This window comes from Lycorma delicatula, chromosome 1, assembly GCF_047948215.1.
Source record: "Lycorma delicatula isolate Av1 chromosome 1, ASM4794821v1, whole genome shotgun sequence".
NCBI lineage: Eukaryota > Metazoa > Arthropoda > Insecta > Hemiptera > Fulgoridae > Lycorma > Lycorma delicatula.
Window position 1 is genome coordinate 217,215,768 of NC_134455.1, and position 18,519 is coordinate 217,234,286.

Genomic DNA, 18,519 nt, shown 5'->3' on the forward strand with positions numbered 1-18,519 from the left:
GGTGTGTAATATTTATGAAAAAGGGGAATTTCCGTCAGACTTCAAAAAAAGTGTTATAGTTATGATACCAAAGAAAGCAGGGGCAGATAAATGTGAAGAATATAGAACAATTAGTTTAACTAGTCATGCATCAAAAATCTTAACTAGAATTTTATACAGAAGAATTGAGAGGAGAGTGGAAGAAGTGTTAGGAGAAGACCAATTTGGTTTCAGGAAAAGTATAGGGACAAGGGAAGCAATTTTAGGCCACAGATTAATAGTAGAAGGAAGATTAAAGAAAAACAAACCAACATACTTGGCGTTTATAGACCTAGAAAAGGCTTTCGATAACGTAGACTGGAATAAAATGTTCAGCATTTAAAAATTTCCCTATCTCCGTTACTTTTTAATCTTTACATGGAACTAGCAGTTAATGATGTTAAAGAACAATTTAGATTCGGAGTAACAGTACAAGGTGAAAAGATAAAGATGCTACGATTTGCTGATGATATAGTAATTCTAGCCGAGAGTAAAAAGGATTTAGAAGAAACAATGAACGGCATAGATGAAGTCGTACGCAAGAACTATCGCATGAAAATAAACAAGAACAAAACAAAAGTAATGAAATGTACTAGAAATAACAAAGATGGACCACTGAATGTGAAAATAGGAGGAGAAAAGATTATGGAGGTAGAAGAATTTTGTTATTTGGGAAGTAAAATTACTAAAGATGGATGAAGCAGGAGTGATATAAAATGCCGAATAGCACAAGCTAAACGAGCCTTCAGTAAGAAATATAATTTGTTTACATCAAAAATTAATTTAAATGTCAGGAAAAGATTTTTGAAAGTGTATGTTTGGAGTGTCGCTTTATATGGAAGTGAAACTTGAACAATCGGAGTATCTGAGAAGAAAAGATTAGAAGCTTTTGAAATGTGGTGCTATAGGAGAATGTTAAAAATCAGATGGGTGGATAAAGTGACAAATGAAGAGGTATTGCAGCAAATAGATGAAGAAAGAAGCATTTGGAAAAATATAGTTAAAAGAAGAGACAGACTTATAGGCCACATACTAAGGCATCCTGGAATAGTCGCTTTAATATTGGAAGGACAGGTAGAAGGGAAAAATTGTGTAGGCAGGCCACGTTTGGAGTATGTAAAACAAATTGTTGGGGATGTAGGATGTAGAGGGTATACTGAAATGAAATGACTAGCACTAAATAGGGAATCTTGGAGAGCTGCATCAAACCAGTCAAATGACTGAAGACAAAAAAAAAATATATATGTATATATATAGATGTATACTTCATTCCCGAGCCTTGGTAGCCCTCTAGCTAATTTCCTGTTGCTTCTATGTATTTTATCCTAATATAATAACTAAAGATAGGGAAATAATTTTGTACACTTAAAATTCATCAAATACTGTGTATATATACACAATAATTGATGAATTTTACCTTTAACTTTCCAAGGTCATTAAAGGTCAAGATTAAAGGTTTGTCATTTTCCCTGTAACTTTTTGTATGACCTAAGCAGAGGGGTATCCAAGTTAACAACCTTAAGCCTGTATTTTTTATTTTATTATAATGTGTGTTAAAATGGTTATTACATTACAATAAGATATATATTTATAGACTTTAATGTTATATATGTGTATGGTAAGAAAATTGAATATTATTTCAAGGATAAAAATCAAAGGGAACCGTCCTCTCCGAAATCTCCTACAGCTACGGGTATTTCCAGTAATTCAGAAAAACAGGTTACTTTAGAGACTGAAGAAATTGTTGAAGTGAACTCAAAATATACAGCCAAAATAGTCAGAAATACCAGGGGGGGCTCAATGGATAATTTAACATCAGTGATTAGTAATTTACTAGACAAAAAATTAGCGAATTTAGCCACAAAGGAGGATGTGAGTGGTATTAAATCTGCATTGAACAGAGTCATCGAAGAAGACAAAGTTTTGAAAGCTGAATTTTGCACTTTACAAGAGCAAAATCAGTTAATTAAGGATAAGCTGATCAATTTGGAACATAGAGCTCAGTGAAACAACCTGGTTTTCAAAGGTTTGAAATACAATAGGAATGATGACATCAAAAAAGCTGAACTTGAATTTTGTAATCAGATTCTTAAAACTAAATCTGAAATTTTTATTAATTTGGCACATTGTCTGAGTAAGAAGGAGGGAACAATAAACCCATTATTGCACACATACCCGGAGAAGATGACATTCAAGCTATTCTATCTAATACATATAAATTAAAACAGGATATGTCATTCATAAGGATTTTTGTCAAAACATGGAAAAAGAGGACTATTTTACTGGCATTTAGAAAGGAGCTGCAAAAAATTGTTAATTCCAGAAGAGGATTGGTCATAGTTGATCGAATGTTGTTTGATAAATATATATTGGTTCTTGCAGAAGAGCTTAACTTGATGTGCGGCAGAGAAGACGGGACTGCAAAAATTATCTGAAATTTTCAAAAGAGATGTTTTGGGAGTAGTGAAAAGAGAATTGGGGAGGAAAAACAGAAAATAGGAAGGGTTCATCTGTCTAACTTTGGAGGAGGGGGCTTCCAATGGTGTGTGCAGTGGTGATGGGAGCAGTTTAAGACGTTAGTATGTAATATTGCAAGTTTAGAAAGTAAGCAAAGTCATTTATATCTTTTTAATTCTATTAGTAGTTATGATGTGTTCTTTCTTACAGAGACGTATGTTGAATCTGATAAGTAGATTCTTGGGAGGATTATTTATCAGGTTACTCCATTTCATAGCTGCCAGCTACAGGAAATTCACGATAGGGAAGAGCTAAAGGTGGAACGGTAAGGAGCTATGAAGCAGGCTTACAGTGTAAGATGAGTTTTTCTAATTTGAGGGGAATGGGCACTATTCTATTTTAGCATCCACAGAAGGAAATTTTGTTGTTCCCAGTTTATTTATTGGGAAGTAATGAAGTAGAATGGGAAAAATATTTTTGGGAACTGTAAATTGGATGGGGGATCATGGGGAAAACAAATGTCTTCTGATAGGGGATTTCAATGCGAGAATTGTTAGTGGACAGAGCATACTGGAAGAGTTAGAAGTACGTGCCGGATTAGAGAGCACAAGACGCTCTAAGGATGTAGTTGTAAATAGAAAGGGTCTAAAATTAATAGAAATGTGTCTTTTAATTTAACAGTTTTGCATGGAAGTATGGATAGTGATGAAAATGGAGAATATACTTTTACTGGCGGTAGGGGATCCTCAGTTATAGGTTTTGAATTGACTCGTTTGATGGATTGGATGTAATTAAGGATTTCATAATCATTCCAAATGCATTCTCCAATCATATGCCAATACAAATTGAGAAGTTCTGCTCTTGCTCCAAAAATTACATTGGTCTAGAAATAAAGATTTATTTTACACATATAAATTGTGAGAACTATGTATAACATTAAGCTCATTACCTGCAAACTAAAATGAGGCAGTTGATGTTTTGAACGATTGTATTTATAGGGCGACATCTAATAAATTAAACTCAGTGGCGGAAAATACAGTCCAAACAAAAATTCTGAGAGTAGGAAGGCCAGGGATAGGGTGTTTAAGTTTCTTAAATTGTTTAGCATTAATAATTCAGATGTAGTTAAGATAGAATAGATAGACTAGATGAACACAATAATGAGTACAAAAGGTTGGGCAGGGAGAAGTGTAGCAACCATATATCTGAAATATCTGGTAAATTTAATAACGTGAGGGACAGTAAAAGGTTTTGGGAATTAGTTAAATCTTTTAAGATTAAGCCTTAGAGCAGTAGTCTGTAGTAATCTTAAAAGAAGAAATAGCTATAATAATTAAGAAAGTCAAAAACAATAAGGCCCGAGATACTGATAGAATCCCACTCAAATTTTAGAAGCAGGCTCCAGATGAATTTTTACCCCTACTGCTGAATTTATTCAATTTTATTTTTAATTTGTGTAGCACTGCAGACTCCTTAAGAACTCAATAATCTTCCCCCTTCACAAAAAAGGATCATTGCAGGAAGGTGGTAACTACAGAGTGGTAACTACATATCTTTTCTGAGCTCTTTGTCAAAAGTATTTACAGTATCTTATTGTGCAAATGAGTTTGTATCAACGATTGGGGTTTTAAATGAATACCACACAGGTTTTCGCAGAGGATACTCTGCAACAGATGTTTTTAATCTTTATAGTATAATTCACCTTAAGATTTGCAAACGAGGAAAGAAACTTTTTTTTATAGATCTAAAGGCCGCCTTTGATACACCACCATGAACATGTTTACAAACTCTCCTGCCTAGAACTGTCGTAAATTTTTAAACTTGGTGCGGATATTGTACAAAGACAGAATCTTGTGTTTGGTGTAAAAACAGAGTAACTGATTTGTTTTGTACTTCATGTGGTGTCAGAAAGGGTTGCTTGCTTGCTCTCCCCACTATTATTTGCTCTGTTTGTAAATGATTTGCACAAGGAAGTGGGTGAAGGAATATGGATCTGTAACCTGAATATCAGTGTTACTCTATGTCGACAACCTAGTTTTTGTTAGCGTCTGAACCAAAAACACTGCAATATTACTGCAGCAGATGGAAATTAAATAGTCAAAAATTGTTGTTTTTAGATGGGGAGGAATACTAAGGGTTAACAAGAGATGTAGTAAATAGCTATAAATACGTTGGGGTGATATTTACTTCTCAGCTGTCAATGATTTAGCATTTCAAAGAACCGCTGTGACAAAGTCTGAGCAGAAAAGTACAGGGTTTTTGAAGCCACCTGTAAGAAAAGTATGGTGCAGAGGTCTGGGGATACAAAGCAGGTAAAGAACTCAAGAATTTTAATAGATTTCATTTAAAAAGAATATTTGGACTTCCTATGAAAATGCCAAACTATGTTTTGTACTTTGAAACAGATGTAGATTTACTGCCAGTGCAAGGTTCAGAAATCAATTTCAAATAAGTAATAAAAGTGTTGAACATGCCGGAATTCAGACTTCCCAAAGAATTGGCTAAGCTAACGATAGAGAAAGAATTACAGTGTTTAAAACGGTGGCTTAGTCTACTAGAGAAATTTAGACTAGAAGCAGAGTTCAATGTGAATGAGAAAGAGAGCTGCGTTATATGTTTTTCACAGATATTTGCAAGCAAGCATGCATGCGGAGGCTAAGCAGGCCTGGATGGTGTGAGTGAATTTCACAGTCTGTTCTCTCAATTGGATCATGATCTCGGAATGCGTAATTATATTGACAACAGAAAAACACTAGGTGTTTTATGAGTATTATTTTTAGAGCAAGAAGTGGCATTTTTCCTCTCAATTCTAATCCCAGTAGGAAATTGAATGACAGGATACGCTCATTATGTAATACCGATGAGTAGGAAAATTTTATTCATTTTGTAGGTAAGTGTACTATTTTATTTTTAAAAAAATTAAAAAATTATGGTTATGGAAATGGACTCCTAACAGAGGAAGATGTAGTTGGACTAGTGAATAGAAGTGACTGGAGAATTCTAATGAAATATTTGAACAGGGTAATAGCCTATAGGAAAAGTTTAATAACAGAATTCAACTTTTACCTAATTTTAAAAAAAAATTATAATAAATTATTTTACAAAAAAAAAAAATTATAAAATTTTTATAAAAAATTATTATAAATTATAATTTTTTTTCCGTCTTTATTACCACTGCATGCCTATTGTATGAATATTGCATAAAATGGTTGAAGATGAGGGGGTAAAAGGAGGGGACCTTTTATTTTGTTTTGTTTGTAAAAAGATACAAAGTATAAGTAATTTTATAATAAGTAATAATGAATAATTTAGTAATACAAAATTTTGTTGCCAACTGGGCAGATAATCTTATGGTCATATCCACATATGGAAGAAAGTGTTTTCAGTTTGTTTATTGTTGTATTAGTAATGACTACGTGCATGTATTATATTGTTTATTTTTCAAATTGAATGTATTTTTTTGTTAAAAATAAACACACTATTATTATTATTATTATTATTATTATTATTATTATTATTATTATTATTATTATTAAGTGCAAGATAAAATAAGTGAAATTAATAAAGATGATTGGATGCAAAAATGCCGCCAGCATGTGCAACAATTACAAAAAAAATATTCAAAGACTGAGCCCATGATTGACCAGGTATCTATTATAGTGAACACAGCAAACAATTGTGAAAACTATACTGATAGTAATAGTGACAGTGAAACCAGTGACGATGATGATTCAGACAGTGAAATTAGCAGGATTGAAGAGTTATTAATTAGGGTAAGTAAATAATGTTGCATTTCATATTTTGATTAGTGCGCTGATTTCCGTTAATAATAAGTTCTTCCCTGCATTTATTGCATACCTCCCATAACCACACATATGCTCCCCACTGCAAGTGCCTAGTTATAACTACTCCACTATACAGCAAGTGGCAGAGTACAACTATTGAAGCCAATAAATTTGACTGCTATGTGCCGAAAACTGTATAAACCACCAAAGAAATTCCTTACCCCCTTTAAATATTGCAAATCTACATAGTCATAAACTATCAACATTTTGTGATTTCATATAACAACCAAAAAAAATTAACTAGTAAAATAATGAAAGTGTATAGCAGTTTACTTATCAATACCTTTTTCTGCAACGTATTATCAATACGTTTTCTTTTCTGCAACTTAGATGAATACATATACAAGAACTGATTATTTGTATATATTAACAATTGTATATTTTTCTTTATATAGAAAAGAATTGATTATTCATGTCTATTTAGGATTGCATGTTTTGATATTTTAACTTTTAAAAACTGTTTTTTATTTCAATGTTTTCACTAAAATGCCTACAAACAAAATTTAGAAATGAACACAAAATTTATAGGGACCACAAACTATAAAAACGTACGACATCTCCAAAAAACTTACATTAACAATAAAACTGTTAGTTTTTACTACATGCTGACATACACTGGTCAATCAAAAAGATGAATGGTTCAATGGAAGACCTCTGAACCTTTCTTGTAAAAAAAGGTGCACTTAAATCTTCTGCATGGATTTGAAAGGTGCATTTGTAAATTGCACTGGAAAATTTTCAAGTGTATAACTTTTATCTTAATCTACATCCCAGTATTTGAAATAAAGCAAGAATTTTTCATAAATGATGCATTTATCGTATGTATTTATTTATTTAATAAGGATAAATAACCCTTATTATAAATGTTAATCACCTACTTGGAATGAACCCTGACAAGAGGTAATTACTTTTCTCTTATCTTCATTCTAGTATTCTCTTTATCTAGGTTTTCAGGTTTTCACATTTTTACTATTAATTACAGTTCATTCCCAAAATAGTACTTCCAGCTTTTAGAAATTATCTGAAATATGGTCAGCTCATTAAAAATAAGTGTTTTTAATTTTTTTTTATGCATTCAATTGAAAAATTCAGAGTTAAAGTTAAAATAAGATTTCCCTAATAATTGTTTTACTCAATGAGATTTATTATGAGCAAATATTAATCATAGGCAAAATTGCATTATTAGAATGAATGAAAAAATACTAACCTGGAAATCCCAGTTGGCCAGAACAGTTCCATCCCCAAGAATACAGATCACCTTCATCAGTAATACAACATGAATGCCAACCTCCAGCAGCAATGGCAACCACATTCAAACCAGACAGAGCTCTCAACTCTCTCGGCTGTTCTTCTAATTCTAGTTCACCATGTCCTAGCTGTCCTTTACTAAAATTCAAAGAAACATAAAAAGTTTATTAGAATTAAATTAGAATAAAGTTATCAAAACTTGTAGAGAATTTAATTCTGAGAAAATTTATATAAAATAGCCCAATGAAAAGCAAATATAAGTTCCAAGAAATTTGATTTTGTTATTATTTTTTTAATTAAGGACAGAAACAAAATTAAAAAATTAATAAAACCAGACACATTACTAAGGTTTATTAATTTTTTTTGAATTCACTGTAAAATAGAAAATTTGCAAAATTATGACTTCTTAACACAGAAATCAGACAGGAGGCCAACAATGCATTTTAGGTCATGTTATCTTATAGGTCATCAGCGTACTACATGTTCTGTGTTACTACTGTGAACTGTTATCTGTACTATGCAGTTTAATTAAGTACGTGTGTGCATGTGTGTGTTTTAATTGGTGTCATATACTGCGGCAATGTCTTTGTTACTTACGATTGAAGAATACATAAACATTGTATTTATCTCAGAGGTAAGTGACGGAAATGCAACTGCTACTGTTGCTGCTGCTACAGAATATCAAAGACAGGGTTCTAAATCCTAAAGCAATTAATGGAGCATTCCACACGCTCCAAGAAATGAGTACACTTCTGAGTATTAATACTCACGGTGACCATTCTGCCCATTATGATGCTGATATTGATAAATCCATTATCAAGGCTAGCAATGCAGTCCAGGTGTTAGTACATGACAATTCCCAGCGGTTGAATATGAATGCTGATTGCACAGGTTCACTTTATTTACTAATGAGGCTCAGTTTATTCAGGACAGCATCAATACCTGTATAAATGAGGTTGTGTGTTTTTTTTTAATCCAACAGTAGTAGTTAGCAGTAATACTACAACTTCAAAAAAAAGCAAAAATAAGAAACTGAAGGAATAGTTTTAAGTACTGATATTCATTATTAGCTAGATTTTTTAATGAATTAAAAAGGAATATTCCATTTGAAGAATTATGTCATTGCAGACTTTTCTTATTGGTTGATTTCACAATGTAAGCTCAAGGTTTCATCATAATTCAATATGATGTAACAATACAATTGTGAATATTTGTACTACATGAAAAAGGCCTATGCCTGAGCAGCAGCATTTGATCCAAACTCTTCTGGATGAAAAACACAGATGCTACCATTTTCCTACAAAGGCTAGTTTGTTGTAATTAATAAATATTTTACTCTCATCAATACTTAATCTCACATTACATACAGGAATATATAAAAGAGAGGTGATCAAATATTTTGATAGTATCTACTTAAAATATGTGTGTTTCAAAATAAATACCAGGGTTTTAAAGTTATGTAATATTTATTAAGTTTTACTTACATAGATAAATTATAAATGACATACAAAAAGCAACTCTTTCCTATAAGTATTCAATGTGAGCACCATCTGTAGTCACATAGCACAAATCCAGTTTATAGGAGAGTTCATCCCATACTTTAATCAGAAAGTCCTCTTATCACAGACACAGAAACACCTTTTTACTCATCTGTACCTATTTTGTTTTAATTTATATCTCCAGAATGAAGTTATTTTAATAAAATATGTTACTTTAAACAGCTTTTTTTTAACTAATATTCTCTACACAGTAAATAAATATGTTAATTCTATGTTGATGAATTTTAATGTGGTAGCCATCTTTAATTTACATCTAAAAAGAATTACTAGTGTTAAGAAGTAATTGTTAAAATTAGCTAAAATTGTTTACCAGCTAAAATTTTAAGCGTTAAACAAAATAAAACCAATTTTTTTTTCAAATTGCGCTTCAAAGAATCAAATTAAAATGGAAACTGTTAGTTTATAATCAGAATTAAAAAGTAATTTCATTCAGTTTGCATCCCTCCACTACATTACAATATTCGTTTATATCCATCAAATAATTGATTCTGCTTAATTACCACAAAAACGTAAACATAAAACAATAACGTTAGTTAAAAAACATGAAATTCTCAAAAAATTGGAGGCTGGCACGAAAATAGTTCTTTCAAATAAATATAGCATTGTCCATGCAACAATTCATGACATTAGAAAGAATTCTGACAAAATTAAATCATTTAAAAAAACAATGATGTTTGTCCACTGACAGAAATACTTTAAAAATGAGTTTCCCCAAGTCGAAGAAAACTTCTATACTTGGTTTCTGCAAGAGCGAAGCAAACATGCTCCTATTACATTACTTACATTCTGCACAAACCATATTTGTTGTTTTATTCTAGAGGAATATCTTTCAATATATCATGAAATATGGTGGGGAAAATTTTGTGATATGCCTGTCTAGTCAATCTGTCATGACGAAAGTATGGGTCTATTAACAGGTCTCCAAAAATACATGTCCATACATTTACGTACAATTGATACTGGTGATCTGATAGCAAAATTAGCATGGGATTTTCTTCTGCTTAGAAATGGTTTAAATGGAAACAGTTATATTCCATCCCAAATAAATGATGCCTTAATCTCTAAATAAAACATTAGGTAAGTATTATGGTTTATTAGCCAATCAGAGAATTCAGTCCAGCCTGAAATTAATATCTTTATCACCTTCAGTGATAAAGATAAAGCAACTGATTAAGAAGAATATTTCATGTGGACTGGTGACCATGAACAATTTCTTGACAAGCCATTCTTCTATATGACAATCCTGGATCTTCTTCAATTTTGTTCAACCTTCCACTAGCTCAGATGTAGAGAGAAATCTTAGTCTACCAAAATCAATTGTCAACTCAAGCAAATTTACAAGCAAAACCACTGGTGGATTTCAGTGAACAATTTATTATAAGGCTATCAGAGAATAAATAAGCTTCACGTGCATGCAGCTGCTGCATCTGCAGCACAGCCATTTGCTTTTTGATATATCAAATTCACATCAGCTAATTAAGGTTTGTAAAAAGATGTACTCAAAGAAAAAAGAGTAAAATAAATTCATAGAAAAATAGCAACATTAGACTGTTAAAAGAAAACACAACAAAATAAATTACATACAAATTATGTGTTGTTACTATAATTATTCAAAACATTAAGATTAACTGCAGTTAATTCATTTTACAAATTTACAAGCAAGTTTATGAAACACTGACAAATATTTTTGACATTAGTCAGAATCTGACTACAGAGAGGAGATAACACCACTAGTTCAACAGTTTTGAAACACATCAACTATTTTTATCCAAATGCCTAATATTACCACATAAGAAAAATCTCACAAAAAAATCTTGTAATTTTGCATACTCATATTATTTTCCATTACTCTCTAATCCAATCTGAATAATATTGTAACATTTTGCTTATAATAAAAAAGCTCAAAAACAACTAAACAAAAAGTTCAGACTAAACAAATTCCTCACAACACCAGTTCTACTTGAACATGAAGAGAAACTGTACGCTTTTTATATATTATCTTTTCTAATATGCTCATAAAAATCTTTGAAATTACTACCCAGTTGTAAGGCTACAGTATTATTTTTCATGTATATAAAATTCTCTTGCTCCAAAACAAAAGTATTATGTCCACTGTATTTATATTATCTATATTAAAACAAATTTTAAATACAAACATAAATGTTGCCTTTAATTCTATATAAAGTTTTCCCATACTTTATAGTTCCACACAAAGTTCTGGCAAAGAGACAGCTAATACATAACAATCATACTCCATGTGGCTCATACCATTATAGTATTACTTGCAAAATAGTTTTACTCCCCCTAGATGATAATTTTTCAAATAAGATAGTGTCACTTTCATTATGACTAACAATTTCATCAGAAAAAGGCTTCATCACCCAACTCAGATTTTTTAGTATTTCAATCATTTTTTATAATTTAATGTCATCAAATTTTTGTTCACTGTCATCAAAAAATTCAACATAATTTTCCTCAGTATTTTTACAAATCATGTATTAGAGTAAAAAATCATATAACAAACAAACAGAATAAAATAATAAGAAAATAATTTGTAATCAAAAGGTACCACATAATTAATTAAACTGACATAATTTATTTCAGACACAAATTAGGACAATTGAAAATAAATGAAAACAATAACACATACTATGAAAAGACCCATAGGTATAAAGCAAAAAAACCTATTTTCATCCAAGTAGCTATATATTGGGTTAGCAAAAATAAACTCAGTTGATGAAAAAAACATGAAGACAGTGTTTATTTTTTTAATTATTATTATTATTATTATTCATAGTACATCATATCATACAATAACAAAAAAAGGGATGTATGGCAAATTCCCATCATTAAAACCAAATAAATTAATAAATAAATCCAAGTAATCTTTCAGAGTCAAAGAAATTGAACTCATTATATAAGTTCTGTTGTTCTTTTATGTAATAACTGACTAAATTTAGATACTGAAATAAAACAAATGGAGAAAAGCTTATAATAGAAACTTAAATATTCAAACAGGCTCAAGATAAAATAAGGCATGAATTTGAATTCATACCAGGTATTCATACCTAATGAATTAATACCAGGTATCCAAAAAAGAACTCTGGAGTTTCAAGAATGAATTTAATTTTTATTTTACAGCACTCAATGTTTTAAGTGTAATCATGAAGTGACAACTAGGTTTTAGTTTATACATTCTCCATTAGAAGAAGCTGGATTGTAGCACTGTTGTGAACCCAGATTTCAGTGCCATGGCATCAGCTCAAGAGAAAGCACAGTGCATGTGCTATTCACAGAAATAAAATCAGTGATTGTAATACAAAGAAATTATATGCGAATTTATTGTAGACATTCTCCAAGAGACAAAAACAATTTGGACCTAACAGAGTGAGGGTTGCCAAGTTAAGTGTGAACCTAACAGTTTTTGGAAACCATAAGAGTGTTTTGAAAAGACAGTCAAAACAACTGCTGAAAAAACAGAAAGAATTGACTATCTTTCCAACAAAATCCAAAATGTTCAATTCGTAGTTCAGTCATCAACTAAACATTCATAGAAGCACTGTCCATGTTGTTGTTTTCAAGTGATTGAAACTTTGTGCTTATAAACTGCCACAATTCCATGAAATTAAACTTAATGATAAGCCACAAAGAGTTTAATTATATTACAACAACCATGTTAGACTGACATTTCTGATTTTATTTTCTGATGAAGCAACATTTCATGTTGATGGAGTCATGAATAGCCATAACTGTCAATTACAGGGGTCAGAAAGTTTACACAAATTAGTGGAATTCATCCAACTGTTTGAAAGTGAATGTGTGGAAGAGATGATTTTTTACATTATATAACACGTCTTTTTTTTCCATGAGCAGATTACTATTACAAGCATGGTGTACTTTAGGACATAGTAGTACTTTTATATCCTTTACTAGTATACTATGTACTTTTTTGGACGTATTAGAGAACTTTGTATTTTTGCAGACTGAAAATATGGAGACCCCAATTTTCGAACAAAATGGAGTGTGCCTCCATACCTAATGCAGAATTTGTGAAGACCAATACCAAGAAAATAATCCAGTCAGTTGATCACCTGTACCAGAGAATAATAGCAACCATGGAAGCAACTGCTGCAAACTGTGCTCACCAGAGTGTGGAATAAGGTAGATCAGTTTGATGTTTACAGGGCTGTAAACAACAGTCCTCATACTGAGTTACATTAAGAGGTTAAAAAACTGTAGATTTTGTATTTTCATGTAATAAAACAAAAATACTGATAATTCTAAATTAATAAATAAATGTAATTTAAACCTGTGGAGTTCTTTTTCAGAATCCTGGTAGTTTGTAACTCTACAGAAAAAAAAAAACAAAACATTGTAGGTATACCTGCCATTTCCCCAAGTAAAGATATCTCCACAGACAGTGAGAATCATTGCGTGTTCTTTACCACAACAAATATCCAATACTTTAACTTTTGGAAAGACTAACAATGATGGCACAGAATATACCCCTGTAAAAGATACAAACACATCTTAATCCACATTTCACTACTATAAAATAGTAATTAAAAAATTACCAACCAGCTGATTTCCTGGAATAAGGGTATCTTTGGCTTTAGGAAGGTTCCAGGTTCAAACCCCAATTAGGCATAACATTCTTAAAACATTATAAAATTTTCATATCACATTCCCGTGCGCAAAATGTACTGAAAGGAGTCTCAAAACAAGAGCTGATATAAATCTAATAGTTCATCTTAAAAAAAAAAACATAACAGAAAGGCAGTAAATGTTAAAAAATAATAATCTATACTATTATATAAAGAGGAACAGGATGGTTATTGTTTGTTCAGGATAAACAAAAAACTACCTGATCTATTGCTACTAAAATTTTACCCACGTTTCTTGGCATAACTGAGAAGGTTTTTGGATATATTTCACTCAAAAAAAAAAAAATAATATATATATATATAATTTTTTACATATACAGTAAAACCTCGTTAATCTAGACCTCTTTAATCCTTAGACTTCTTTAATTAGGATTTCGCTTAGTATAGACCATAAACATGCTGTAACATTTTTTCTATATAGAAAATATATATGTCAAGGTTTTAAACATCTACGAATTTAATTATTGCAATGAAGACCGTAGTTTAAGAAAAATATATAAACTCAAGTGCAGTAGGAAAATAATTATAAATACAGTAATCCTAATAATAAAATCATAGTTTGTACCTTATTGTGAAAATGACTCTACATTTGCTGGGTGAAATGAAATACAGTTTAGTATTACGTACAGTACATAAAAAAAGAGTGCCAAGGATTTTCTAGATTACCAGCTAAAAAATGTTAAAAACTGGTTTGATCAGAGTTCTAGTTGGCTGTCACACGTTAGGAATGTTAGCATTGTCTGGCTTGTTATTATACAGTACAGTACTGTTATAGTTGTGAGTCATTAGTAGTGTGGTTTTTTAGTTTATGTCAATGTAAAAGCTATTTTACATATTAACAGAACAGCTCACAATTTTTTAATCTGTATTGTTCATTTTCATAATTTCCTATGTTTTTTAACCATTGGTTTTCTTTGTTTTCATAAAATTAAATTTTAATATGTTGTTTAGTAGACCAGCAGTTAGTCAAAAACAAAAACACATGTCTCTTTCATTGCAACAAAAGTTACAGTTGATTAAAATACTTGAACAAGGTGTGTCGGTAGCTAGTGTTTATAGGGAATATAGAATCACTAAACAAACTGTATCTGACATAAAAAAGAAAAAACAAATTTGAGTTATGCTCTAAAATTTGACTGTACTGTTAATAAAATACCTGACATCAAGCATATGCATTTTGCCACAGTTGACAAAATCAAAGAAGCTGGCTGTGTACAAATGGTATCATCAGCATCGTTCAAATGGTACAGTTGTTAAGAGGTTCTGAAAATACAGGCTGCTGCTGAAAGATTAGCCAGTGAAAGAACTTTTCAGCAAGCTCAGGTTGGCTGTACAGATTTCACTGACAACACAGTATTATCAACAAAGTAATCCATGGAGAAAGCCTAAGCGGATGTAGTGAGACCATTGAACCATTTAAAAAGGAACTTGATGATCTGATCAAAAAAGAAGGTCAATTATTCAATCAGGTATACAACGCAAATGAGACCAAATTATATTAGCGAGCAATACTGAAAATACCAAAGCATCAAGGTCTGCAAAAAATATTCCTAGCCGTAAAATTGATAAGACGCAAGTATCTGCCTTGATCTGTGGTAATGCCAAAGGTAATCATGTATTAAAGCCAGTAATAGTCTGAATGAGTAAAAACCCTTGTGCAATTAATATGGTTACTGATACTTTATTTCACTAACAAAAGTACTTAGTTTATGGCAGATATTTTCACAGACTGGTTCAACAATTATGTTGTTCCAGAAATGAAAAGTTATCTAATAGATACACTCAAATTTTCTCATGAATACATAAAAGAAGTTATTCTTATTGACAACGCTCTATGCCATACTTCTTTTCTTCATGGTGAAGTTGGAAAAAAAAATGTGTCTGCCGGCCAACATGATAACGTGAATCAACCTATGGATCAGGCTGTAATTTCTACTGTGAAACAGTGTTACAAAAAGCTATTTTTAAATGAAGTTTTGGAAGCGATTGAAACGAGTGATGACAACAAAGAAAGCAGGAGTAAACATACACTTCAAAATCATACAATTTAAAGTCAGTGAACATCAATTTTGCAGCTGCAGTGAAGGAAGTAAAAAGTTCTACGTTATATGAAATAAAATACTTTATGATTTGAACAACAAGCGAAGAGAACAATGAGGACTACAATGTGGGATTAGAACTAGAAGATTACAGAAATAAATAATTAAAAGCAGGAGAATGTGATGCTATCCATTAAGATATCTGAATGTGGTAGAAAGCCGATGGTTACAAAAATTTAACTGAGGAAGAAATTGCGGAACATGTAAGGGGAGATTCAAATTGTGAGGTGAAGATGAATATGATGATGGTGGTGAAGTTGATAATGACAATACACTGAAAATGACTCAGAAAAACACAATAGTATTGTATGACTGACTTTGTGGAAAAAAGTAAAACTAAAAAAAAATTCTGCGTATTACAACCACATGTGACATCTTTGACTTTTGGTTTCGAGTGAACTGAATACTACAAGGTACGAATAGAAAAAAAAATAAGCAGTTTTTTCTGGAATTAATCTGCTGATTGCTATCATGCTCCCGAACCTGAGCTGTGTTCTTCATATGATTTACGTAAAACCTAATTTCAGCAGAAAGTATGCGAGTGATAAAAAATTCTTTGTTCTTTTTTTTACGTAGAGTAATTCATTTATTTAAACATTTGTTTTAACTAAATTTTTATAGATAGAGTACTGTAAGTCATAATTTTATTTTTGTTTGCATTCTCGACACTTTATTAATCAATTATTTTTTGAACATACTTACTATATTGTGGTACACAACTTTTAAGCCAAACAAATAAAAATGTCCAATACTATAACTAAATAATATAACTACTGCATTATATTCTAAAACATAATAAACAACTGTATTTTACAATAAACTTTAGACTTTTTGTGTTTTAACCCATAATTCTCAAATATTCATATTAATACAGACTAAGTAATTTGGACAACCTCGAGCCCCTGGATTAATGAGGTTTTACTGTACTTTTTAGAAAGTTTGCTGGTTGAAGCAAAAACTTTCACTGTGAGTGTCTATCACTGTGCGAGCTGGGTTTGAATTAACTGTTTATGAGCATGTAAAAACCAATTTCTAGATTTTTTGAGTTTCAAGTGTTAAGTTGATTTTTGATTTTTTTTTTGAAACCCTGTTACTTTTTTTAATTTCTCAGTAACAGATGAAAAATATCAACCTCATTTTCAGTTAATCTTCATGTCAATAAACCAATTTCTAGATTTTTGATATTCGAACTTAAAGGGAGATGAAGGTAAAAACATTTTTGAACAATAATTGTAAATTTTCCCAATCCTGATTATAGTAAAAAAGATATTTAGTAGATTTGGGCTTGCAAATACTCTTCAGATAAATATTTAAAAACCATTTTCAGGTTTTTTTTTAAATTCTGATTTTTTTAAGGGGTGTGAAGTGATAGAGCACTGTGGCTCAACCAACACAGCCACTGCCACCATTACATATGTGTAACTGGCTGCACCTGCTTATGATTAATTGTAATAAACATAAAATAAAAAGATTGACCGCTGCAGGAAATGCTTGCAGTCTAAGATCTGGTAGTTGATTTCTGCAGCTATTTGTTTTTTTAATGAAACTTGATTTAAATGAATGATTAATGATAATTTTAATACATTACTGCCACCGGGTTGCCAGCAAAAATTAGCTGCAATTACCTTTAATTAAATATACTGTAATTAATATATTTTAACAAATTGCAACTATATTTTTTTAAGTGAATTAAATGTCATTTGAAAGAAAATGATGTGAAGAATGCAAAAAATGGTTGCCAGCACTCAGTCAGCTGCAACCTCAAAGTTTCCAGGTGTAAATGGGTATGTTATTATTAATTACTTACGCTCATCATGTTTTTCAAAAAAATTTGAAGTTTTAGTTTTTTCTGTACACTGTAGTCCACGCTGCAATCTTGTTTACAATATGAAGCAGCACACACATTCCTTTTCTCTCATTCACACTCATCCAGACCGAAAGTAATTAGTTCAAATAATGGCAACCAATACTTGCGACCATTTTTTACAGGCAACCATGTGTCATCATGTACAGAAAAAATTAAACTTCAATTTAGTATATAATTTTTTTGACAAACACAATGAGCATAAATAATTAACAATAACATATCTGTTTACTCCTGGCAACTTGGAGATTGCAGCTGACTGAGAGCTGGCAAACATTTTTTTTTTTATATTCTTCACATCATTTTCTTTCAAATAACATTTAATTCACTTAAAAAAATATAGTTACAAAAATAAATAAATTACAATATATTTAATTAAAGGTAATTGCGGCTAATTTTTGCTAGACAACCCGGCATAATGTATTAGATTATCATTAATCATTAATTTAAATTGAGATTCATTAAAAAAAAAAACATGCACTGCAGAAATCAGCTGCCAGATCTTGTACTAACGTAACCATACAGTGCAGGAAAAGCTGCAACAGAGAGCTAGTATATTTGCTTTATTATTAATTCAAATGTAATATTACTGATTACTGAAAAAACAAAATAATAATGACATAATCAAATTGGTTGTCACCAAAGCTGAAATAAAAGTTGGCTTTCTTTAATTGCTATCAAGAAAGTGTGTTTTAAAAGTAAAAAATTAAAAATATTTAGTGTGAATGCTGTATTACTGTACAAACTTCATGGAAGATGATAGTT

The 18,519-nt window shown here is 30.9% G+C and overlaps 1 protein-coding gene across 3 annotated transcripts in view; it reads right to left on the minus strand.

Annotated features, from left to right (window-relative positions):
- LOC142328590 (RCC1 domain-containing protein 1-like) overlaps positions 1-18,519 on the minus strand; it is a 69,633-nt gene that overhangs the window by 21,509 nt on the left and 29,605 nt on the right. For all 3 annotated transcript variants that reach the window (XM_075372379.1, XM_075372389.1, XM_075372368.1), the window contains exons 4-5: positions 13,512-13,635; positions 7,528-7,706 (exon numbers count right to left, since the gene is read on the minus strand). In XM_075372379.1, coding sequence (XP_075228494.1) covers positions 7,528-7,706; positions 13,512-13,635 — 303 coding nt within the window. The remainder of the gene's footprint in view (positions 1-7,527; positions 7,707-13,511; positions 13,636-18,519) is intronic.